The sequence below is a fragment of the Labrus bergylta genome, chromosome 6 (assembly GCF_963930695.1).
Source record: "Labrus bergylta chromosome 6, fLabBer1.1, whole genome shotgun sequence".
In the NCBI taxonomy this organism is placed as follows: domain Eukaryota; kingdom Metazoa; phylum Chordata; class Actinopteri; order Labriformes; family Labridae; genus Labrus; species Labrus bergylta.
Window position 1 is genome coordinate 20,021,926 of NC_089200.1, and position 26,711 is coordinate 20,048,636.

Genomic DNA, 26,711 nt, shown 5'->3' on the forward strand with positions numbered 1-26,711 from the left:
ATGATTCTCCACGCCTACATCTGCATCTCTGTGCCTTAATTCTCGCAGGTGGTAGTGTCACGTGTGGCCCGGGTTTGTAAACGGGATCAGGGCGGGTCCCAGCGCGTCCTGGAGAAGCAGTGGACGTCGTTCCTGAAGGCCCGTCTGAACTGCTCCGTCCCCGGTGACTCCCACTTCTACTTTAACCTGCTGCACTCCACCAGCCCCATCATCAGGATGCACGGCAGGGACATAATCTTGGGGGTGTTCTCCACACCGGCTAACAGGTACAAACACAGACCACAACTAACAACTAACACCCAAATATCCCTTTTTTCTTTCAACGTTCTACATATCATGTTCGTTGAACTCACGGCCCTGTTATATTTCAAACAATTCAGTAACTTTGATAATAATTAAACTATTTATCCATTGCTTTTGACTACATTCTGAATTACTCTTAGCTATTTCCACCGTTTATTACAGTATATTAGAGTAACAGCTTTATTATTATTATTAAATTATCTTTATTGGTTTTTCAAGCAATCAAAGGAAAAACACACATTGATATCACACAATATCCCCCCCCGCCGGAGACTGGCCTCCAAAAACAAACAAACAAACAAGAAAAAAAACAATATCACATACCATACAGTAGAAGGCACATATAGGCATCAAATTGGATTTCTCGAAGCGTTGTTGAAGCGTAGACATTATCATAATAATCTAGGAATGGGCCCCACACTTTATAGAATTCGTTGATTGACCCTTGAGTAGTGTATCTGAGCTTTCCCAGCTTCAAATGAGCCATGACATCACTGACCCAGTGGCTATGCAAAGGAGGCAAGTTGGACTTTCAATTAAACAAAATTAGACGTCTTGCCAGCAATGATGAAAAGGCCAAAGCGCGGGTCTGGGCTCGGGGGAGACACAGGTCCCTCTGAGCCACACCAAATACTGCCAACTGCGGCACCAGATCAATGTCCTTATTACACATGTACGAAAATGTCTCAAAAGTCCTATTCCAAAATGTTCTCATCCCTGGGCATGACCAGAAAGTGTGAAAAAGAGTCGCTGGGTCCCAGTTACACCGTTGACAGGGTGGGTCAATTTCAGGAAAAAAGTTTGGCAAGTCTGGTCCTTGATAGGTGAAGTCTGTGAATTATTTTAAACTGAAAAACATTATGTCTGACACAAATAGAGGCTGAGTGGATCCCAGCAACAGCTGATTTCCAGGTTTCTTCTGAGAGTCTTTCGCCAAAATCATCCTCCCACTTTGACTTTAGATGGGCGAGGCTGTCGACAGTAAGATGTCATATACTTGCGATATAGAATTATGCTCAGAAGGGCCTTCACGGATACAATCCTCTAACCAGCTGATGGCGGTTAGAAAAGGGAATGTTGTAAACTTCTTCTTAACAAAATCCCTGATCTGAAGGTACCGAAAGAAATGAGACTATGGAATGAGTAACAGCTTTAATCCGTTTACAAGCTATAACACATTTTCCTAATTTACTTGGCTAAATACAAAATGTCTATCGTTCACTTAACTACCTATATCCACTTTTTTGTTCCTTTTGGTAGAATATTTCAGCAATTTGTTCATTTCTTACCCACTTTTTCCTACTATATATTTCCCCATTCTCTCATTTCTCTTAAAACCGATTGAACCTTTCTGCTCTCTTACTAACTAATTTGCACACACTTTCATCTATGAAGAACTGCATACAGCACAGGAGGAGGTGTCTGCTACATTCCTATGAAAGTTGTTCAGGAGCACATGAATCAAAAGAAGTTTCACTTCAGGGTATAAATATACTGCTGGATATTCTAAAATTGGAGCAAGCACACTAACATTTCTTTTAGACTTGCATCCAAGCAGCCTTGGCCATGATCTACAAATAGTATGCCTATAATGAAAAAATCAGGATTGGGCTATTAGTGAATTTTACAACTTCTAGAGAACTAGTACAGCGCTAAACATTTTAAACTAAAAGAGTAATTTAATCATAATTTGAAGTCTGCTTAGAAAGAACTGTTTGCAGCTGCTTTTCTCCCTGTCCTCTCTCTCTCTATCCCTCCCTCTGGTAGCGTTGTCTTGGCTCTGTTCTGAATTATTTAGCAAGCTTCGACTTCACACCAAAGATAATGCAAACGAGTTAACCTAAATATTAGTAGGGATGTTTCTGTCCTCATAAAGCATAGGAAGTCACATGTTTTTACCAGCTGTATGCAAAGCTAAGCCGTCATTACTACTACTACTGCTAATTATTGTTCCACAATCTTTTTGCAAAACTGCTACCAAGTGCAAACCCTGGTTGCAAGTCTATTCTAATACTAATACAAATCTAATACTCAACCTGCGTGTCATCAAAGAAGCTTTTTCTGTGTGCAAACTTCCATTACAATGAAGACAGAGGTGGAGGGATATCAGTCCATGTCCTCTCTTTCAGAGAGAAAAGGGGTTTCAATCCCAGGAGCTTTTTTCTTTTGGTAAAAGCCTTGACATACTTTATCTGGAGGCTGAGATAGACACCCAGTGTAACGCAGCACTCACACAGCTCACCTTTAAAATTTCTGGGACCACCATCATCTGTTCCTTTTTCCTATGAAGTCAGACGGAGCTGGAAAAGCAAAGCTCCAGAGGAATGAGAGTGGCTGTGTGGAAGTGTAAAGGTCACCATAGGGGGGTACAGAGTAATTTAAGACACATGGAATGCTTTCATTGGGGACAAAAGGGTGATTTGTTGAAAGACAAGATTAAATTGAAAAAAGGTGAGAGGAGAGGAGGGATGCTATTTGGTAAATTGGGGGTTATTGTTCACTGATGGTGTTTAAAGTGCCATAGACAACAAAGAAAGAAAAAGAGAGGATTCAACAATAAAGAGAAGAAGATAAGTGACTGAAAAATAAATAATATAAGCTATAACTGTAGTAGCAGATCCATTTAATTCACATAATAGAAAATGTATTTTTTTACTGGATGATTTTCTAAAGTGAGATTTTGAGTCTGTAAATGACCAAGAAAACGGGGATTCAATAATTTAGAAGAAATAAACAATACTGTACCACTGTTTCTGTAACAGTTGGCTTAATCCACTTATTCTCTGTAATTTGTATCAATTTTAGTAAGAAAAATAATGGGAAAAAGAACTACTGTATAAGGCTTAGTGTTGTTTGCATGTGTGCAAACATCCTCCATGTGTACTTCAAGTTGCACAGGGACAAACTAAGATCTTCAAAACAATGTATTTCTACACTATGCTGCGGTCTAGGTGGATCGAATCATGAAAAAGTATTTGGTGGGGTGTCATATTTTTCTGTTCTGGCCCACTCATCTTACCCTATCTGAATGGCCCTGATAGCATTTACTGCATCTTCTATAGTACAAGCACATTGAAGCAAACACATACAAATACATACAACTGCCTGCTATGTACCTCTGGCCTGGAATTATTTCTGTATCTCACATAAAGACAGAGAGCAGCATAACTGCCACCTATGAGTGGTCTGTGTAAAATACTGTATCTTTTTTTAATATAGGAAATATTAAGCTGCAAACCAGGTGCAGAACTGCATTTTAAAGCAGTCCAAATTTCTTATTAGATATAAGAGAGAAAAGGGGGGAAGAACAAAAGGTGGACAAAGGCCCGCTAGACAGGAGAGAACAAGTTGAGCGTGGTAAGGAAGGAGTACAAAAGGGGAATAGACGGATGGGAAGCTCAGGCATGAGGAAGTCAAAAATGAACAACATGTGCATCCCTTGCCCTCTGAGATCAAAAACTGTTTCATCAGCTGCATCTTATCTGTGTGTTTGGGAGAGCTATGCTGTGAGAAGGGGCCACCGCTTGCATGGATAGATTGAAGCCTCACACACACAAACACACACACACACAAATACACACACCCACGCCCACTCTCATACACAAACAAACATGTGCATAAACACACTTGCAATGGTTCCCAGATAACAGCATTTACAGCAAGCCACAGAGGAGAACCAGCTGAACACATAACCCTGCCTGGGTAAACTGCCACTGGGTCCTTTTTTTTTTTTTTTTTTTTTTTTTTAAATAACTGCTAGCCAAGAGAGAGAAAAGGGACGCTTTTGATATATGGATAAGGACATGTGTGATGGAGTAAAATGAGCACAAAGAGAAGGAGAGAACGTGTGAGGTGAGCTGCAAAAGCTCCCACTGGCCTCGCGTGGCCCACTGCGCCACATTGGCTAAGTGCTCGCCAGACAAATTGCTTTGGCTGGCAGCGTGCAGTGAAAACAACGTGAAGCAGGACCTTCAGTAGGAGGAATAGCAATTCTCGCCTGCCATTTGGCCCTGTGCAGCATACATGGGGCTGTAGCTTGGGAATAGTGAAAATAAGTCAAGGTTTTCCTGGGCCCTCCTGTAGTCTTCACTGTAAAGTTACTCATCTCCTCCTGTGCTCAAGTCCACAGGCAATATGATGCTGCATTTGTGGGACTTTTCAGTCTCTTCCTGTTAAGTTGAAAATCGCCTCAGGTTGTCATTTATTTTATGCATCCTCCTCTGAAGCCCCAGGCACGTCCTCTCGAGAGGGATGAAAGAAGAGCTTGGATTTCCCACTGAGCACCTCCTGCGTTTATGCTTTTGGTGCTCAAGGGGTCAGGGAGGTGTTCGGAGCAGCAGCAAATTTCAACTGCAAAAAAAAAGAGAGAGAAAAAGAAAAAGATACAATTGGGGAGAAGAAGAGGGGAGAAAAGTACTTTGCAACTCAAATAAATGAGTATATGTCAAAAGACAAGCAACAAGATGTCAAATGGAAGCCTTACTTTCACCAAAATACATTGAGCTAGCGCTGAAAACAATCATTTCTCATTACTTCTTTGTTATTGTTTTGGCAGCTGAAAGTGTCTTTCGTGCTGGAAGAGACTGACGTGGGCTCATTAGGCTTAATGGAGCCATGCAGGAATGAAAGGAAAACATCCCATGTACAGTCGAGTAAATCTAGTGCATCCTGAGAGCACTGAGTCCATGTTTGGTTTTGTCTGTAAAGAATCTGATGTGAAAGAGTCAGACAGCAGGATGTCCCTCTGGGAAAACGCAGCATAGGAAGGGAAATGAGGAGGACAAGGAGCAGGAGGAGAACAGGTTTTCTGTGCCACGGGAAGCGTGACACATGGGAGGATACACAGATGTTCAACTAGCCCCCTCGGGCCTGCACGAGTAGAGAAGGCAGCGGGGTACGATAGCTAGCTAGTGCTTGAGAAAGGCGTATGGGAAAAGTGCGGAACAGGTTGACAGTAGAGCCATGTCACAAGGACAGCACACAGTTGCTACAGAGGAAGGTAATCACTGTTAGGAAGATAAGAGAATACCCAAGAGAATTTGGTGTTGAAAGGTCAAGGAAAGTATGAAAATGAGGTTTCTTGAATACAGAAAGTGAAGTCAGGTAAGAGGCTGGTGGTAAAGCGAATCCGAGGAAAAGAGAATACTGAATAATATTAAAAAGGAATATAAAAGTTGTAAGTTGAGAAAGTGTAAATTGTCTAGTCTCTAGACAATCAAAGCCAGAGGTTAAGGAGTTTATATAAAACTTTTCAATCGTAGCACTAACAATAGTTCAAGCATCTGTGCCAATTTTTCTATAAACTGCAAACTGGTCATTTGTCAGTCGGAACACCTCGACTTTAAGTCAAAGTCTCTGCTGGTTTACTGACAGCACCACACAGGACCTCAGTAAGTCACTCTACTCCTTTCAAAGAAATCAATCAACTAATCAATATTATATTTTGCTGTGCCAGATCATAAAAGTTATGTCACCTAGATGTAGAATTTAAAGGTTCAAAAGATTCAGTCTGAGCACCAAACCCTGAAACTCTGTGACTCACATAGAGGACTCATAACTTAAATGCAAAAACAAAGATCCACCTGATAGGATTGAAACCACTTTATTTCTGTCCCTTTTATGCCAGTTATTTGTCACTTTAATAATGCTCTATTTTACAACTTTAAACTGCAGTTAATTGCACATTACAGTTTTTGAACATGTTCAGTTCACTGGAGATAAACTACAGTAGTGATCAGATGTGTTTAGTTTTTGTAAAGAACAAAGCTATCTGTGTCCCTCCGCTTCCAGTCTTAACACTAAGCAAAGTTGAGCTAAGCTAACTGTATCATGGCTCAGACTTTATATTAAAGAGATATATCAGATAGATTGTTATCCTCTCATGTAACTCTTGTGCACACTACACTCTTAAATCCTCTAAAATACCAGTTGAGCCAAAACAATATAGATTTTGGCCTCACATGAGTGCATGTTAGTTGAGTATGAGGCCATGCTAGTTGTAACGTTTATTATGGTGGCCAAATGTTAATCTCCTAAAGTTATCAAAGTTCAACTGAGCCCCCTCTGACTCCATGTGAAGTTTGATGTAAATTGCAGACAAACGATAAGCATTTAAAAAGGTGTTTAAATAATGAAAGCTGTCCAAGAAAAGAAATACAAGGATCGTTTGCAAATTGTTTACTTGGAATCAGAGCACAAGTGACATTTGAACAGACCTTAAAACCCCTCTGTGGTTTATAGATGACATATCTCACAAGGTCTCATGTTATATCTATGATTAGTTTTGCCAATCCAGGGCTCTAAAATAATCATTAACCCGTGTTTGAAGGATACACATCGAACCTCCCTTTACTCCAACTCTCTTCTCCTCTTCCTCATCTACTCCTGGATGCATCAGGGCTCCGTGGCTTTTCTGTTATTTCAAGCTCTCGGTGAAGTTGTTCAACAGTGAGGGAGTACTTCAGACACCACAGCAGGCCTCTCGTAGGGACATCCCATGCATCTAGCCGGGACAGTCTGTAACCCCCCCAGAACAAGTGAAGAAAGGACAAATGCTTATGGACTCAGTATCAGGGACATGCACAAATTAACAAAGGAAAGTGGTCACAAACCTGAGTGAAAAAAAAAATAAGTGAAAAGGAAATTTGTGCTAGAGAAATAACACATATTGAATAAAAAACAAGCAGAAGAGAAAACCACAGAGTGAAAATAAGAATAATTAAGAGAATTCAGAGAGAAAAACAGCCTGAGGCCTTTGGCTTACGTCTGTTCGACATGCAGCTCAACACGATGCAAACCCAACTACCTGCAGTGAGAGAGACGGAGCGAGCCAGCACAGGGCGTGGAGAGGTGGCTTGAAGGTAGAGAAAGCCAAGCTGGCACCGGTGCAGAGCTGGCACACGTGTCGCACGTAACATCTGGTGCCTGCAGCCCTCAAGAGACACGTATCGTCCACAGATACGCCCGTAGCTCCGCCACACTGGCCCAGGTTGAGCCACATCCCTGCCTATGAATGATAAGAACTGAGGGAGACGGCGTAACCTGATCAAATGGCACATCAGCAGGGCACAGCTCCCTGCTGCAACCCCCCCCCCCCCCACAATCCAAAATCCAGCCTATCCAAACAAACCCTTCTGTGACTTTCAAAGGGGCACTCTACTGGAGAATCACAGGGACGAGCCATCAAATCACCAGTTGGACTTTAATTTTGTGAGAAAGGAGCAGAGAGAAAGAGAATGCAGGAAACAGATGGAGTGTGTGTGGGATTTATGGAGCAGCAGGTTGCAGGTGACTCAGTCTCTCAGGTTTTTTATTTTCAATGTGCGTATCACTGAGGTATTAGTCACTAGCTCTCACACCACGCACACCATTAGTCATTGATGAGGACACATTCAGAGAGGAGGGTTGAGTCTCAGAGCAGGACGAATGGGATTTTGTTTAAAAACTCATTCCTTATCACATCCACATACAGCTCCCTTTATTTTTTTTGTTTCTATAGATGTCTCTTTAGTCATAACACAAAAAGTGTCTGCTGTCTTTGTCCTATCACTGTCTTTTTGTTCGTGTGTGTGTGTGGGCTGTGGACAATTCTCGGAGCAGATGTTCTGATTCCCGTCACGGAGGTTCATGAGTAGTTAAACAGCCTCCAAGGTGCACCTTGATTTAGACCGGAATGTGTTTTAGGATTTAACAAGAATCTTCCTCCCCTTCAAATAGAAAGGAAACATATTCAATGACTCATTTCCTATTCCGTTTTATAATCCTGGAATTACAGCCAAGATCTTTTCAGGGGTCTAATCTAGCTGTTGCATCCGTTACATATCTATTCGTCGCTCAGGGAGGTGACAGCATCTATCCTATCCTGTCTCTCTTTCTGTCTCAGAAACAATTTCCTTTGTGTTCAAGCATCCAATGTCAAATCTATGAACAGCCCAAATCCAATTTGTCATCTTCCCTGGGTGCCTGTCTCTTTCTCACACTCACAATTGATTCCCTATATTTTAACTTCTTTCATTTTTTTCACATTTCACAATCTGTTTTTCAGTTGAGGTATTACCTGCCTTTCCTCTGTTACGTCGTTTGTCGCTTACTCTCTCACGATGCTTTGAAAACAGTGAAGCCCACTTGACACGGCACTGATAGTGAGTTTTAAAGTGTTTCATTCATTTACAGTCTCAATCCAACTCAGTCTCGCCTCTTTGTCACCTCAGTATCCCAGGATCGGCCGTGTGCGCTTTCGACATGGAGCAGCTGGCCTCGGTGTTTGAGGGGAGGTTCAAGGAGCAGAAATCACCAGAGTCTATTTGGACGCCAGTTCCAGATGAAGTCATCCCAAAGCCGAGGTACTATAGGCTGTTATCAATTCAAGCGCCTGTGTTCAGATTGGTACCATACAACAAAACTGCGTAATGAACCATCTGGGTTTTATTCAATATAATACAATTATATAATGTGTGTATTGCAGGGTTCATACATACCATACAATAAACAATAGGTTTACAATTTAAACGCTGACATAAATGCTGCAAATTTTAGTTACAAGATGCAAAGGGGCTGGTTTTATATACATATATTGTTTCACAGTGCAGCCTTTAAAAACTGTTTCCAGGACATTAGAAGTCATGTGGAGTTTAGAATTTATTTTTCTCAAGGATAAAACTTGTTCTCATCAAATCTAAAGGCATCTCTTGACCTCATTCAACTATGCATCACTTGCCAAATACTTCAAAAGTGAGGTAAATCACATCAGCCTGCTGTGTGTGAAAGTGAGACACTCTGACAGTCTAGACTGCTTAATTAGATGAATGTATCTTTACTCTGGCCTGAAGTATTCCAAAAAAGAGTTTGATACATTGCCTTTGAGCCACCTGGTAAACATGTTCTTAATCTTGTCATCTCCAGACCTGGGGGCTGTGCTGTTCAAGGATCCAGGTTTAATTCCTCCAACTCATTTCCTGATGAGATGCTCAACTTTGTTAAAACCCATCCTCTGATGGATGAAGCTGTGCCGTCGCTCGGACAAAGACCGTGGATAGTCAGAACCATGGTCAGGTAAGACGAAGCAACCCAACACTGACACTGTTACATTAACGTCAATATGCTAAAGCTTTACAGATTTGCTGAATCACAGTGTGATTAAGTAAACGTTCTTATTAACCCAACAACAAAGCATATTTCATCATTCTGCAAGAAGCAAAACCTTTTGTGGAGAACATATTTGAGAAATAACGTAATTTGTTTACCTCCAGTCAGTTCAAGCAAAGTTGAACAAAGGCTTATTGATGTTATGTTTAAGTCAAAACTTCCTTAAGGCACAGATATGTTTACTTTATTAGCATTTAACTGAAACCATGATCTTATATGAGCTCTGAGGGGAGTGCTTTTATTATCTTAACCTTATGTTGGACTCTGCTACTCTCCTGTTTCAAACTCCATCACTTGGTGTGCCAACCATTCATCCTGACGACCACTCTATGACTTCTGTCTCATGCTAAACCTTTGCACTACCTAATGTTACCACTCAACAAATCCAGACAGCAATTATCTTTCCCTGAGGATGAATTTGACAATACTTGTCTCTCTTTTTATTTGAACAAAAAGAGGGCTCTGTGAAAGCTTAATGTAGCCACGCTAAAGTGTAAAAAGAGGTCTGGAGAAAGGAAATTAGAGATACTGACATTACCTTAATGGTCAATGATTAGTTTAACCCACTGAATTCTTTGGTAGTTTTACATTGTAGGGAGAGGGTAGGGGGTGGGTAGACACACACAGATATACAGTTTGTATACAAACACAGACAAAGTCGGTCTGTTTGGATTGTAGACTCCTTTGGTAGCAGACAAGCAGCTGTAGCACATCAAGTCATATAAACAAAGCATGCCTCTCTCTACCACACTCTCTCTCTTTCTCTCTCTCTCTCTCTCTGATATCTGCTGTATGGAAGTCCCTCTGCGGACCATCCACCAGGGAATTATGGGCACTGGATGTATATGGAATATTAAACACCCGTCACAACATGGCTCCTATTCTCGTCTATTGAATCACGCACAGGACTGTGTGTAGCTCAGCAACACTCTGCTATTGTTCCAAGACAGGCCCATTTACTGGACTGATATTATTAATGACTGAACGACTGGTGTAATTAGTTTATTATGCAAATTTGATAAGGAGTTTTTTTCTCTCAGTGGAATTCATTTCATTTTGCTGTGACTCAAGAGAAAATGGCATATTATTATTCAAATTCATAGGAGTCTGTATTTTACACCCAAACAAATCAGTCATAATGCACTTAAATCATAAACTTGCCTCCGGGAGCTGCTCTATAAATGCATTTAGCTTTCATAAAACAAAAGTCCCAGATGAGCCGCTCAGCACCGAGGTATTCAGCACTTTATCTCCACTGCTGTGCAGGTATCAGCTGAATAAGATGGTGGTGGATACAGAAGCCGGACCTCATAGAAACCGGACCGTCCTGTTTCTTGGGTCAAGCAGGGGGACCATCCTGAAGTTCCTCATCATGCCCAACCAGGATAACACCGTCACTAACAGCAACATCTTCCTGGAGGAGCTTGAGGGCTACAACCCTGACAAGTAAGACACCAAGGCATAAATGATGTTAAATAGTAAAATATTAGTTGGAATATCCTAATTGGAATCGTACAGAAAAAACAGAAAAAAACATTTTGTTCTGACTTTTTTTTTTTACTTCAATCTCAGAATTCTAACTTTTATTTCGGAGCCAGAATTATGAGAAAAAAGTCAGAACCAAAAAAATGTTTTTCAGTGGCCGTAATCCTCTTCCGTAGCATCGGTGATGATGAGAAAACTGAAAACACCTTATTTCTTTAGGTTTCAAAAGAAGCTAGTACAGCGAGGCTGCTGCTTACCAAGGCAAAAACAACACCACAAATGAAGTTCTCCAACTAACTCATCATATTGTGTGTGTTTTTTGAGTACACACACAAAAGAGTTAACACTTAATGTCATGATTTGATGATGGCTTCATACCATACTTACAGGGGCAGAGCCAGGTTAGCTGTTAAAGCTAACTGGCTGCTGGTGTTATCATATTCATTTATTGTACATGCATAAGAGTGGTTTCTCTCTTAAATTAACAGAAAGCATATTACCCAAAGGGCCAAACTTTTACTAAACAACAAAAACCATCATAGTCAGAGGGTTTGATGTAAAAGAGTTCAAGACGTTTGAGAAAAGGGTTCAGTGACATGTGGCCTTGACGTATAGTACGCATTAATGAGAGCATTTGCAGAGAAAATGAATGATGTGTTCTGAATTGTGCAGAAAGCCTCACCTATTCTTTGAGAGATCCACGTAACTGTGCAGCAGCTGAGATGATGCAACAGCATGCAGAGAAGAGAAAAGGAGCAAACAGAAAAGAAGAGGATTAGAGGCTAATATTCTTTATCAGAAGATCTGAACGTCTTCTAATGAGGTTGAGAAATTAATAATGAACGATGATAAAATCACATTATCTTTAATCTTACAAAAGTGATACAGAGCATTGTCAGGAAAAATGACCTCTTATCTTTCAGACTTTAGCTAAATTATATTTAATATCTGGATCTTGACAGGAGATTGGAGTGGAGTAGGCTTCTTGTCCCTTGCTTATTAGCATTTTGCATGACGCAGGCAGTTTAGGCGTTTTATTGGATGCCCATCACTACATAATGAACACAGAGTATAATGTCTTTTCAATCTTTATTTGTTTTCTTGCTTTTACTCTTTGTTAAGAAGCAGTGGAGGGTGGCTGCAGGATGGTTTGGGGACAGATTTGGCTGTCGATCATCTTTCACCCAGGCTTTTTAGAGGCATTTAAAAAAGAAAGAACAGTTTTCCAAACACTGGATCTGTTGTAGAAACTGATTTTATATGCCATTATTCTATCCTTCTATAAGGAGAATATAGTCCAATATACTTGCACTGTTTTCATCCTTTCCCAGCTCCTCCGAAATTTGCTCACCAATTTGTGTCTCAGCCTATTTTCTCTGCTTCAGATTTGACAAAATGAGGGATTGAGATGGCAAGTGAAATGAAGGGACTGTGTGATAGATGAACGGGTGTGGACCGCAGCCAGTGTGTGAGGGATAATTCAGTGTGTGTGCAGTATGAGCCCACCAGGAGGTCGGTGACAGTCCAGCTATAACAGCAGGCACCCAGCTAATCAGGAGGCACAGAGCAGCCAGGTTTTTTCTTTTCTTTTTATGCCCAAGGCTTTGCCACCCCCAACCCCACCTTACACACACACACACAGACAAAGATGCTTTGTGCCCTGTTATAAACCTCAGGGCACACAGAAGAAGGGCCACTAACACAGTCTTCTTTCAGAAGTCAGTCAGATAGAAATCAGTGGTTATGGCTGGCTGCCATAATGAACCAGGAAATGTCCTGAAAGAGTTGCAACTCATGCAATCTGTTTTTCCAGTTTTCTCCTGTTGTATGATCTCAGTTCTATGTTACCTATTTTCTTTTCATGACTCTCATCTTTTTGTCTTTCACGTCTTTTGTTGGTTGTTTATTCTACTTTTTCCGCGTCCCTCACATTCCTCCCCCCTCCTCTTCTCCATCCTTTCGTGGTATTGCTTGTGAAGAATGACTCACAGCTTGGCCTTAGCACAATGATAGATTCTCCTTAATGACTGTGGGTCCGCCGCAGTGTTATTACCATAAACCATCCCGATACAACTGATGCATGAGTGCACATGTGCATAAAAAGGTATAAATCTGCCGCACAGAGGGACGTTGGTGCTGGTGATGGTAGCTTTAAGTGCCAATTAGAGGAGAATCAGTTCCTGGCTGCTGTTTTTTGAAGGCCGACCGACCTCCAGAACCTCTACAATCGGCACTGCGCATTATTGGACCGACATCTGGTTGCACTGGCCTCGCCTGGCTTACACTTTCATGACGGCTTTTATTTGAAGCCCTGTTTATGTTTTGCTTTGATTCACATTGAGTCATGAGAAATGTTTCCCCCCTGCTGCTCAGAGTGAGGTCAGAGGTTTTATGTGCAGACTTGGTCTGGTAATTGAAATTGCCTAATGCAATTTTTTTTGTTGCATGTGTTTGCATGTGTTTGTTTCTGTTACAGGTGTGCTGAAGACTCTCCACAGGCCAGGCAGCTGTTGTCTCTAACTCTGGATCGAGTGAGCCACACTCTGCTCCTGGCCTTCCCCTCCTGTGTGGTCAGAGTACCGGTGGCACGATGCCAACTCTACTCCAGATGCATGAAGTAAGTCTGCACCAAGCACAGAACAGAGACTACAAACATGATAAGAAGTTAGGTAACCATTGAAGAACCATCTGGCCTTCACAAATGTCCCTTAGCAAGACGCAGAGACCTCCTGCCAGATCCAGAGGTTGCTGCACTTCAGTTGAACTCAATTCCCTGCACTAATCACCCTCCTGAAACTTCATAACAACTGTCACTGTGTCCTTGAGCAACGTGACAATCTGTTAACTGCAGCATAATCCAAAAATGAGTCAAAGTGCCATAAAGTGCTCCTCTAAATTGGAAGAAAATCTAATAAAAGCTGGTTGTGTAATTCACCATCATTAAAAATAATGCTGCTTTATTGCCAAGGCCTGCATGGTTTTTCACTTAATTATACACTATATGTTCCTCTATTTTCACAGGTAATGAGTAGTTTACTGACTGTAATACATAATATGGAAATAAATGTTTGAGCAGTAAGACTTAAATAATTGTAGTACATTATTGGGCGGCAGTTGCTCAGTCTGTAGGGATTTGGGCTGGGAACCGGAGGGTCGCCGGTTCAATCCAGACTCTTTTTAAAGAGAGATTACAATTCATTACATACATACATGTTTTCATCCTGTAGTTATAAGATTATCAGAAATCACTCTGGTGAAGTTTCTCCTCTTTTTTTTCTTCTGGCAGCTCACCAGTATAAATGTTTGGAACTCAAACTGCTTAATGCGCAGTGGTGCATTACGGAAACATTAAAAAAACAGCAACTCTGAATTAACTAATCCAATCCAATGAAACTTAAAAATTAATTTATTCAAAGGAATGATATCTCACACACAAACAGCACAGCACTGCCTCACTCCCACCCCTGCTGGCACACTTACCAAGTCGTGCCGCCTGTGGCTGTGCTCCATTAGGGTCCATTGACACACTAACACAAACCGGTATGCAGCACCAGCGCATCAGGCGTGCGGTGTGTTCACTGAACCAGGTGAGTCATACAAGCGTGAAATCCAGCGCACATTAAGAGACGCTCACATGCCTTGTGAGGTGTGTTTAGTGTGTGCGTTTATGTGTTTAGATGTGGGATTTAATGTTCTCTGTGCGAGTTTGTTCAAGGCTTCTTAGTCACGCTTCAGCAGCTTCAGGTCTGGGTTTTAACCTTTACAGATTGCTACAGTGAGCTTTTTTCTTTTTTTTTCAAATGGATGGATCTTTAATAATTCATCATTTTACAGTGAAGGATCTGCTTTCCAATACTACCAGTCTCAGATTGTCATTTTAACCTCATCTCACCTTCCGTAGGACCTGTCACTAAAATGTCTTGTTGTTCATTTAACCTTTGCGTAAACCCTCAGTGCATCATTAAAGGAACATATCAGTTTAACATATTATTGGTTTACAACTGACCTCTTTTGATGCTGCTTGAAATCCCTGTCTCATTCTCTACATAAAGTAATTACCCTTCATTACACGTGGGATAAAAATTAACTCACTGAGTCTTAAAACTTGTAAACCTTTACAGCAAACTTCTGTTGTTTTTCTTGTTGTTTTGCAGAATTACAGTTTCATTGTTGAGCTCTGTATTTACGGCCAGAAAAGATTTTATTTCAAATCCTCTACCTGCTTTAGCAGACAAGGACATTAAATATCTAATATGTCTTAGACAGGGTTGAAATGTCTCTCTATCTGATGAATGTCTTTTTTTAACTTAAAAACAAATCTCAGGCAAAATGCACATAATAAAATTGCCTGTATTGACAGTTGGTTGAGTTTTTTATACTGTAGGTTGTTGCTTCACAAATACTGTAGCTCTAAACACCTGAATGACAATGATTTCAGGAGAAGGTGGTGTTGCTGTTTAAAACTCTGACAGAAGCCAGAAAGAACGATGGCTTGTCCAATTTCTATTTCCAAGTTATTAATAAACTTTTATACTTACTGTAGGTTTCTGTCTCTGCTCTGCTCTCAACACCATTTCCACCTTGCCCATTATTTTATCTCTTAAACAGAAGTAGATGACAAAATAATCACTGTGACGAAAAGCATCCGGCAAGTTTCAAGTTTCATATGAAGTTGGAATTAAATGGAGATTAATTTCTTTCTTCGAAGCATGAAAAAAATATCTAAAAAGTCATGTCAAACTTAAGGAAAGGATATTATGGAAATCTCCGGTTTTCATGTTTTGTTGTTAATCAGCTAAGATGTTTTATGCAAATCTTCAATATGAGAGGAGATATCCTTAGAATCCCTGCAATGCAAATAATTAAAATGAATAAATATGTCACAGCCCTTAACTCATGTTTGAAACAGAAAGATCGGCCTTTAGGATTTAGTCGAGATCAAGAAAATCTGTGTAAAATATTTAAGCTACTTGAGGAGAAGTGAAGTACCGATTATTCAAATTCAAGGAATTAAAGTTAAACCGCATATGTCTCTGCAGGAACTGTATCGCCTCGAGGGATCCTTACTGTGGCTGGACCAGAGGAAGCACCTGCTCTTTCCTCAGACCTGGGACCAGGTATGAAACCTCTCTATTAGTATTAACATCACGGCCATTGCACACCATCTGTACCCACCCAGACAGCATACATCAGCTGCCCTACAGCACCACTGACACTCAGTTTGTCTGGTTCATTCTTTGTCTCTCTATAAGTCTATCCTTAATGTTTTCTCCTTTTTTACCTAATTCACCTGTCCTCACTCTTTTATCCCACTGTTGATATGATCTGTATTATTGAGTTTTTGTTTTATTCCTACTTTTATCATTCAGCCCAAGGTAATTCTTCTAACAGGCGACTCATACAGAGAGAGAGAGAGAGAGAGAGGAACGTCCTGAATTTTATTTATCTGCTCTGGACGTCCTTGATTCTAGCTGCAACTATCTCAGACTCTGACAAACATCTGTGTTCTTTAAGTAGCCTGTCACAAAGTCGGGTCTGTGTTTACTTATTGATTCAAGATGTCTGCGGCTGCTGTTTAACAATACTGTGTTCTTTCACTTTGCTTGTTATCAGGTTGTGGCTATATAAAACTGTGTAGGTGTGTGACTTGGAGCAAAGTTTGGTGTTTGTTTCCCTGTTGTGTAACCCTGTCTGTGCTTACGCGCACGTAATCAGACAGCGTTTCTTGTTTGGAAACGTTTGAATGTGTCTGACTGGATGTCTCAGACTGCTGTGTGTGGATATGAGAGTATGTGTGTTTGTGTGACCTTTCTCTCCTCCTGCTACTGAAATGCAACACTCTGTCTTGACAGCTCACCTCCATCCATGGCTGACTCCCTCCTGTGAAATCAAATCTCTGTTTAGGCAGGCTGCTTATTGAGTTAGTCCTTAAAAACACAGGTGTAGTGCCAGCAGAGCAGACAACATGGGCCTTCAAGACCACCCCAGGCTGCCTGCTTATGCTATTAAAGGCTTCTGTGTTGGTTTGGATTAGATTTAGCAAGGGCGGTCAACTTGGCAATCGATTTTGCATCAAGTTTCTGTGGATTTCCTCTTTGTGGACTAATGCAACCTCTCCCCGCAAAGGGACACGAGAAGAGAGCTAAGCTTGAGGCGCAACACAATGATGTAGTTTTGACTCTTTCTGAGGAACTCACTCTTTATGAATCTGATGTACTTTCAGTATTTTGTTCCAGATTTACTCTCACTTAAAACATCTCGACTTTGTATCTTCTACTTTTAAGCACATAATAAGAATGTTTTCTGTCTTCTTACTCTATGTTCAACAAACAGCAACTTCACCATCAGACTTTTCTTAGCTAACAATTTTGACCTTTTATCTGAAAGTTGTCGCTTATTATTTCAAACATTTTTAACTGATTGTTTTTGTCTATTATGTATCCATAACTATTAGCTAACCATTTTTAATATCAATCACAGTAAAACCAGTTGTTCAAACTTTAATTAATTACTCCTTTCAGCTAACTATTTCTACCATCTACTCTTTACTTTTAACTTATTGTTGAAAATGTCCGCTTTTTCTAACATTTATAGACTTTTCTATTCATTTAAGCTCGAATGTAACCTATTCATGGGCCTCATTCAGCATTTTCAAACATATATATATTACTTTAAGCTCAGAACTCCACCTCTTTAATCACCTTTGAACTACTCGCTCTTTTTAAATTGCACAATGGCTCCTGGTTGTGAAACACAGCTGTAAACACGGTCCACAGCACTATAGTATGAATGAACATGTGGTCTTTATTATTTGTCCCTTTTATTGTGAAATCTTAGAGCCACTGTACCTTAGAAAATGAGCTGGAAATTAAAAAAAACAGCAACTGAAAAACAACAACATGCACGCATACACACGGACACAAAGGCAAAGCTAATGTAAACACAGTAAATGACCCAGGCCAGCGAGAGGAAGCCGACTGAACACAAGCCATTTTTCTTTATTACGATGACAACCACTATATGTTCGCAGTGCACTCGGACTCATTTGTCACCTGGTTCTCTAGGCATTAAAAGCATGAGCGTTGGCTGTGCTTCTGTATGAGCCTTTAGCTAATTGCAGAACACTGACTTCTAAGTCCCTCGTCCAGATCAGCTTCTTTAAACATCCAAGAGTTTTCTTTTTCCTTTGGTTCTTTCAAGGTTGTTTGTAGGCCAAATAGTGAATCACTGCAGAACAGAAGAATCCATGGGACCAAGTTTAAAAGTGTCCACAGTGGACTTGAATGACCTAATATAACAAAAAGTCACGCAAAGTAAGATATATGATTTTTTAACCTGTTTTCTTCAAACTTAACAGAAATCGCTGGCCACAATCCAAACACAGACACACACACACACACACACACACACACACACACACACACACACACACACACACACACACACACACACACACAGACCCTGTCTTTTGCAGCTTGGTGCAGTTTATTTTGTCTGATATGAGCCATGATTAAGAGCAGTTGTGTTTTTCTTTGTGAGCACCTGGTCCGTGTGCTGTTCTCATTTCCTCTCTGCTTCCTCACCTCATCATATGTTTTTGTCCTTTGAGTTTTTTCACGCTCCCTTGTTGCCGGAATGGGAAATGAGTTTTAAATCACAGGGATAGAGTTGTTGAAATAAGATATGTCATACGTTTTTGGAATAAAAGTATATAAGAAAAATGTGAGGGTTTTCAACATTGTACACTCTTGAAAAATCACTTTGTCAATGGGGGGATAAATGGTTCTTTTTAAAATTGATGTGTTATGGTGTATTTTTAAGTAACTTCATACCTTGAAATCTATAGTAATGACAAACAGATATTCTTGGAACTTTTCCAACTCCTTAACACTTAAGGACAATTGAGTTTATATTTACACCAAAAAAATATCCATTGAAAACAAATATGCTGAGCTAGAAATACTCCCAATTTAATGCATTAAATTGCTAAGTTAATGACCCTGCAGGGATAAGTGGTTATCTTTACATTATCATGGACATTGTTACGGGATATTAGGCAACTTAAGAGCCTCTTGTGTTCCTTGGCTTCTTTAAGGGGTGGAAGTGGCTCAGTGGTCGATCGTCTCTTGACTGGAAGTCGGTCCTCAGCTCCTGCAGTCACATGACAAAGTGTCCTTGGACAAAACACTGAACCCTCAATTGTGTGTCAAGTGCATGAATGGGATTAGTTGATACTAATGGACTCTCACATAGCAGCATCTGCCATCAGTGTGTGAAAGTGGTGTGAATGGTTAAGTGTGACCTGTGGTGTTAAAAGAGTCATCTATAAACTATACGCCATACAAGCTCAAGTCTGTTGACCTTTTAAGTTATTCTTACGTTGTCCAAATAAAGACAAATAATTCTACAATCTGGGTGTCAAAGGAGCTTGTAGAGATTTATTTCCCCTTGCTTCTTGGCCTCTGCTGTATCATTGAGATAGTTTTCCTCTATCAGAGTGGATCTGTGCTGCGTGTCAGTGGCCGAGCTGCTACGCCTCTGTGTCTCCTGATTAATGACTGTGTCTCTTCTCCTCCGCAGACTGCCGTTCGAGCAAGATGTTGAACAGGGAAACGTGGCCCACTTGGGTGACTGTGACGGTAAGAGGAGTGATACTCAGTCTGTGTGTGTGTGTGTCTGTGTTTGTATGAGCGCGTTTGCTCACGAGTGTTACAGCTAATAGCTCCCTTGTCTTTGCCCAGATCCTTCTGTAACTTGTGTATCTTCAGTGTAAACAACAGTACAGTACAAGAGAGGGAAACAGTCTGGTAGTTTCAGTGTATGTGGAGAGGAATTCCACAAATAAACACAGAGATGAGTCCCAATCCTCATCATACATGCTCTGTGGATTCTCACTTCTCCCATGAGCAAACAATACCAACATGACGACGGTCTGCTGGTCTCGGTTTATCTCCGAGCTTGAAGGAAAAATCCCTGTGTATGTTTTAGCTAACTTTGTTCTCTTCCTTGTTTACTCTGTCTTTACTTGTATGATATCTTTGCTTTAGTCTGGTAGGTTTTGTTGCATATACATAAACTTAATTATATTCAACTCCAGCTTGAATCCCCCCCTTGATGTTTCCCTCTGTTTTCTCTCTCTGTCCATATCATTATGAAAATAGAAGTGGTGCACAGCCAAGTGAAATATCTATTCCAGATACACAGAGGTTTTTGGATGCTCCCTTGGCACCCCTGTCTTTGATCTGAGCACTAATTCCAATGCGTGCAAATTAATCCTGTGCTTCTGAAAGTTCCCCGAGTTCATGTGCCGTGCTCCCTGAGAAAAGAACAGATAAATATTGCATAATCGTGACTTGCGTATAGCTCTAATCCTGTTTCAGATGGGCGCTCTGTTTGATGCTGCTCTCTCACTTCAGGTCCTCTGACCGCCAAAACCACAGGGGACAGCCTCTGTAACTGATGGCTGATGCGCACTGTATGCATGGTGCAAGTTAAGCTAGTTATTTATCTTCTCTGAAGCATGATCTTAAAATGGATGCATGTTATTTAAAACAGACCATGTTGTGCGTATCAACCTTTTATTCCTGTACTTATGTAAGAAATTGAATACAAAAATGAGAGAAAATGTCTTCTCCATTTCAGCAAAAGTAAAGAGTTGTGCTAGAGCTTGTAATTAAAAATGCAACATCTATGATCATTACTGCACTTTAGAACTATACCAGCGGTGAGAGATGAACATAATTACTCTTGCTCAGCGCTAATGGACTATTTTACAAGCTCTCTTACAAGGTCTTTGATCCTCGTCTTGTTATATCTTGACCTTATGTGTAAGGTCTCGGGTCAGAAAAAGTAATGACATAGATACCAAAGGTTCCTCTGGCTGCACGCTGACGATCATTACAGCACTTTGTCTTTGAATGGGTTCAAAGATGTCTGCTATCCTTCAAAAGGGGCGCCTGTGATTCAGTGTTACATGAAGTTGTGTGATTTACTCGAGAGGTAACAAAAACATGTTCAAATCAAAGCAGCCTATCGCCACAGATGGCCTAACTTCTATTTTCTTAAATGAGTTGACACTTCAACCAAACATCTACAGGGGGTGCCGATTTAGCACCGTTGGTAAAGAAGGCCCCTCATGTACACAGGCTGCCGCTCCTCGTTGCACTGATTGACTCCTGACACTAACATGCACTTGGTGCATGTTATCCCCCCTCATTTCCTCTCTCTGTATATCTGTCCTATCTAATAAAGGAGGAAAAAAAGCCCCATAATAATCTTAAAAAATATAAATATCATAATTATAATATCTACAGGAAACATGTAAAACATTCCATTACGTTTACACATATGCTGTGTTGGCCACAAAGGTCAGTCGGAGTAATCAAATTAAAAATAAATCTTAATCCTCACTGATGTTGTCCTTCTTGGATTAAATGCTTTTTTTCTAAATGTGAATACACTAAAAATGACTATTTTGAGCCACTCTTACCAAGCAGCTCACTTCTATTTGTTATGTCTCTAAAGAAAAGTACAAAAAAAAATGTATTCAAAAGACTTGAAAAAAAGAGAAAACAAAGTATGCTAATTGAGTATTCCTCCTAGATTGTAGATTGGACAAATTCCATTTTCTTCTCCCAAAGCGGCACACTGACACATTTCTACATGAAGAGTCAGTGTGTACCAGATACAATTTGAAAACAAATAATTTGTTTGATGAACATCAACAAAAAACACTTTGGCCCACTGGTGGAGTGGGTCATCTCTCGTCTGGGGGGTTAGGGATTTGATCCCCAGCTAGTGCAGTCACATGTCGAAGTGTACTTGGGCAAGTCACTGAATCCTAAATTGCCCCCACTGCTTCACCAGGCATGTGAATATATAAGAATGGATTAGTTAATACTGATGGACACTTTACATAGCAGCCCCATCAGTGTAAAAGTGCTTTGAATAGGCAAATGTATTATATTATCTATAGTACAACTTGAAAGTGTCTTTCTTTAGACTTTAAAGCTCCTTCCTGAGCAACAAAAGGCAAAACTGAACTGCTTAACAAACTGTATAGTTTCTCCATTATGAGTAAATTGGTTTGGAGTTGTGAAAGCGTGTAGTGCAGCTTTAAAAAAGGCTAGATATTAGCCTAAAATATGAAGCAGAAGATGAATTCTCAAACAGAAAAAAGGTGGCAGTGCCCTAATGGCTGCTCCTCTTAGATCCTGTGTTAGATAGAGATGTACTTTCCTGATCCCTGTCCTCATCCTTGAGGAGTATCTGAGCTCTGAAGCATGTTTGCTCCTGTGTCTGATCCTGTCTTGAAATATGGGGGAGTTGAGCTCTGTTGACAGAGGTGAGCTCTGTTGTCGCCGGATGAACCAAAGCGGCTCTGTCGGCACGGTGGGAATGTGAGGCAGCATCTATCTGACGGCTGCCACCAACCCTCACAGAGCGCTTTGTCTCAGATATTGTGATGAACTCGATGCCACAGCAGATCTTTTCATCATATCCCTTTTCTTTATTTGACACTTTCATTGTTTCTGATATGCAGTCTTTTCTGTTAAAGCTGAGTCCATCGTTCTTTGTCTTCCTGTAAGACTAAAAACTCTGTTACCCGTCTGCAATCGTAATATTCAGTCAGACGAAGACAGAGAGGAGAAGCTTCAATGAGCTTGTTATGACAAACTGTCACTGACACCCTTTAGGCTTTAAAACTTTCTCTGTGTGTGTGTCTGTCAGCATCTTTCTCTGTGCTCGTCTTTACATGCCTTAGTCTTGACAAACACAGCACACATACATCTGTGTACCTACAAACACACACACACACACGCTCACACATATCAAAACAAACTCTTCAGAGACAAGCATCGGTGGAATAAGCTGAGGCTTATGGTTTCTGAATATTTCATACCTCCATATTGGACTAGTTCCACCTGTCTGTATCTTGACCCAGCAGATGGGAGGTGAGAGATGGTCTGGACGTTCCACATCTCTTTGGGGAAATTTAGGAAATCTCATTTTCACTCTCTCCTCTGCGTGCTTCTGTCTTCACAGAGGAGTCTTTTTCTGCGGCTATATGTTAAACTAAATTCCCCCTTTCTGGCCTCCAGTCACAATTAAAGACTTCACACGCACACGTCTTTAACTGTCCATAGTCATAAAAACAACCTTGAAAACATGATCTTCAATCGGAAATATTGTGAAGCGTGAGGTAATAGGTGAGTTTAAGAGTCACTGAAATCCTGAGGGTCTCGAAAGAGACTTGAAAGAAAATATGAGGGGTAGCAAGACTTGATGAGGGGGGAAAACATCTCTTTAAGTTTATTATCAATACTCTAATATTAACCTATTCCATTATTCTTTATCTTCTTATCAAAATCTACAAGAGACAGACATGAAGGAAATAATTCCTCCCTTTTTTATTATAACCATGGATAACTGATAGTTACATGAAGGGTTATTATTGGAATTGCATATCCCAGTAATCATTCTTCACTTTATGAAGAATACCCCGTCATTACAAGAAAAAATACAACAAAACATGTTCTTCTCGTAGGACTATTTACTTTTCTTCTTTTGAGGGACTTTGTCTCAGGACAAAGTAGTTCCAGTGAAATATTTTCCAAAGAAATGGGAGTGTTTTTTTTTAAATCTGGCAATCAGACATGTCTGTGAAATGTCTGCTACTCATCCATCATTATAGTTATTTAAAGTTGAATCCAAAAGGCATCTGGACATGTTTCAGGTTCTTGAAGACATTTAGCCTCTCGTCCAAAAGGCATGTCCTGTTGTAAAAGGAAGAAGCCTTTGGAATGAACACAACATCTTAAACAATGTCAAGATGCCTTTTGGATTAATCTTAGAAGTTGTACTATTGGCACATAGACTCCTCTTACATTTTGATAGATTTTCCATTTTACACAGCTCATCATAGATAATAAATGATTGCATCTAAGCACCATTTCTTTCTCAGGCCATTTTTATTTCGTCACGATCATCAGCGATATATCTGAATCCCTGGCGAGCTAAAACAGAAAGCAGTATGCGTGCCTGAAACACGATTGATGTACTGTATGTACTTAGATTCACTTTTTCAGAAGGGAAATTATCCTAGCTCTGGCTTTGCAGCTTGTCTGAAAAAGAGCAAGTCATTTACTGTGCCACAGTCTTTGCTCCTGTGCCGCTCCAGGCCTTTCCTCTGCCTCGTGCTTCATCTCTCTTCAGTCCCAGTCAGCCCTACACTGATTTCAGAGCAGCCTTGTTGTCAGACCTCAAAGGGAGATGGATGGACGGCCTTACTTAGAGCTCAGCTAACTGCCTCCCCTTTCTCCTTAGCCAGAGAGAAGCAGTTGGTTGGAGGGAGAATCGATTTTCATCTCTCCTCCGGCTGATGGCAGTCGAATAGATATCAAGGGTGATTCTGCAAGGAGGAAAAAAAAAAAGGGAAAGGGGGCTGAGGAAAGTGAGGATGAGGAGGGGGTGGAAGGGGAGGTTGGATAAATCAGATCCAAGAGTAGAGAACAGAGTCGAAAAGAGATTGAGAGATCATAGGAAGGAGGCAAACTTTGAGGATGGAAAGGGGTGAGAGGGTTCAGGGGATCAGAAGTGTGGAGCCATGAGGGTGAAGAAGAAAAGAAGCAGAGTGATAGGAAAGAGTGAGGTCAGGGGAGGAAAGAAAGGCTGCTGTGGTGGGGTAATCACATAGGAAACAGAAAGATGAGGGCCAGGGTGGATGAAAGCTTTGAGAAGGGGAAGGGGGGAAATAAGAGAGAGGAAGGGCTGTTTTCATGAGTGACAAATGAGCTGACAGAGCCGCTGGCGTCTCTGGTGTTACGGTGAAGTTGTCACCGGCCTCCTCAGTGGGCCTGTGGCTGCGCTGTAACTCAGGCCAGGTGATGTACACCACCTGCCTTGTATCATGCGTCACAGAGCATCGGCCCTTCAATGAACTTCACACTAAAACCTGCTTCTTTGTGTTTGATTACTTTCCATATGGTAATTTGCCATAGATGAACAAAATGAACAAAATTTTAGACCACAGCTAAAGAAATGTCTGAGACTTCAGCTTGAGATCAGCTTGATTTGGAAACCTGGAAAGAGAAATGCACCGTCTCCAAGGTTTAATATTGCCTTTTGGTTATGCATGGCTCTTTCTGCGCACACACACACACACACACACACACACACACACACACACACACACACACACACACACACACACACACACACACACACACACACACACACACACATACACACACATACACACACCAAATATTAGTATGTGCAGACATGCTGTTCCTCTAAACGTGCTCGGATCAAAGCAGAGTTTGGAAGGACAGCGTCTAATTGAGACGATGTGTGGTGGGAGGGACTCTCTGATGAAAGAGATGAGGTCAGAGAAATAACTGGCTTCAATTATGTGTGTATACATGTGTGTGTGTGTGTGTGTGCGTGTGTTTGTGAATGTGTTTCATAAAGGTAAGTTAGCTTAAGGGCTCTACTTTCTTTCAGGCGCCAAGCAAACCTACTTTGTTGTTGTGTTTGTTTTGTGGGTCAAAACAAACAGAGGTAATTAATGGGGATAGTTTGACGTCGATTTTCTGGAATTCCACCTGCTGAGACTTTATTTTATTGCAAACATACGGACCAAAGAGCAATTTGCTGGTTTAGAGGTGATGAGACAGATTCTACAAGTCACTCACAAGGAGAAACATTTGTATCTTGAATTTTGCTTTTTTTTTGTTAATGTGTTTAATACACGGATCGACCAAGTGATCTGATTGGACAGGAGGCCTTCTGTGCGTGCTTATACAGAGTACAGCAACACTGGGACTTTGCACCATGTGTTTCAACCTGCATCTAAACTTTCCACTCTTGAATCTAAACGCAGTTGCGGCAGTTGGCTGCTCAACATGAGTCTGCTTCCGCTCGAGGTTTCTGCCTGTTAACAGCTAGTTTCTCCTTGCCACTGTAACTTTGCTAAATGTTTCTAAGTGCTGTGCTCATGGTGGCTTAGAATAAAGAGAACGGTCTCGAGCTGCTCCTTTTGAAAAGTGTCTGGAGAAATCATTTGTTATGAATTGGTGCAGTACAAAAAAACATTGATTGACTGATAAACCTTTGAACCAAATCTGTTATCTGAATCTGTTGTTGCTCATTGTTGTTCTCGATTAAATGCTGCCTGCAGAATTGTTGTTGTATTGAATATTTGCACAATATGGTTATCTGTCTGAGGCCCCGTGCCTATGACCAAATCATAGCACAACAGCGCTCCCTCTGAAGAGAGACAATCTTCAGTGTAAAATGGTCACGCTTTGAGGATAAAAAGGTCCCTTGAGTAAACCCCTGTAACAATAATAAAGCAGCTGTAATAATGTTTATTCTATCCACACAGTCTGCAGTGTGAGATGTGATGTAAGGCCCATATTTACACTCTGGTCAAACAGTATGGCTACTTTCATCAATTATTTAATTATCTCACTACACTGTGCATCTCACACAAAAAAAAAAAAAACAGACACACAAACATCTCTGGCTAATAAAGTATTTATAACACAGACTGTGTTCAGTGAGATTTCAAGGAGTATAAAAGATGTGTCTTTATCAGTGATCCTATAGGACATTTTGTGCTTGACTCAAATCTCTAGTCATAAGTTTTTTTTTTTCAACTGGTATAAAAGTTTCTTTATTTCTTTCAATTCTTTGGACCGGGTGGATTTGACCAAAGACAAACTGAATGTCATCCAGCACAATGCTGCAAAACTTCATTGTAGTTTGTTTTGGGG

General features: G+C 40.7%; 1 protein-coding gene across 2 annotated transcripts in view; it reads left to right on the forward strand.

The window, feature by feature from the left end:
- The window catches only part of sema6bb (sema domain, transmembrane domain (TM), and cytoplasmic domain, (semaphorin) 6Bb), a 126,309-nt gene that overhangs the window by 80,428 nt on the left and 19,170 nt on the right, over nucleotides 1-26,711 (forward strand). For both annotated transcript variants that reach the window (XM_020632054.3, XM_065955947.1), the window contains exons 10-16: nucleotides 49-266; nucleotides 8,514-8,645; nucleotides 9,205-9,354; nucleotides 10,714-10,893; nucleotides 13,409-13,549; nucleotides 15,972-16,049; nucleotides 19,513-19,571. In XM_020632054.3, the coding sequence (XP_020487710.2) occupies nucleotides 49-266; nucleotides 8,514-8,645; nucleotides 9,205-9,354; nucleotides 10,714-10,893; nucleotides 13,409-13,549; nucleotides 15,972-16,049; nucleotides 19,513-19,571 (958 nt within the window). The remainder of the gene's footprint in view (nucleotides 1-48; nucleotides 267-8,513; nucleotides 8,646-9,204; nucleotides 9,355-10,713; nucleotides 10,894-13,408; nucleotides 13,550-15,971; nucleotides 16,050-19,512; nucleotides 19,572-26,711) is intronic.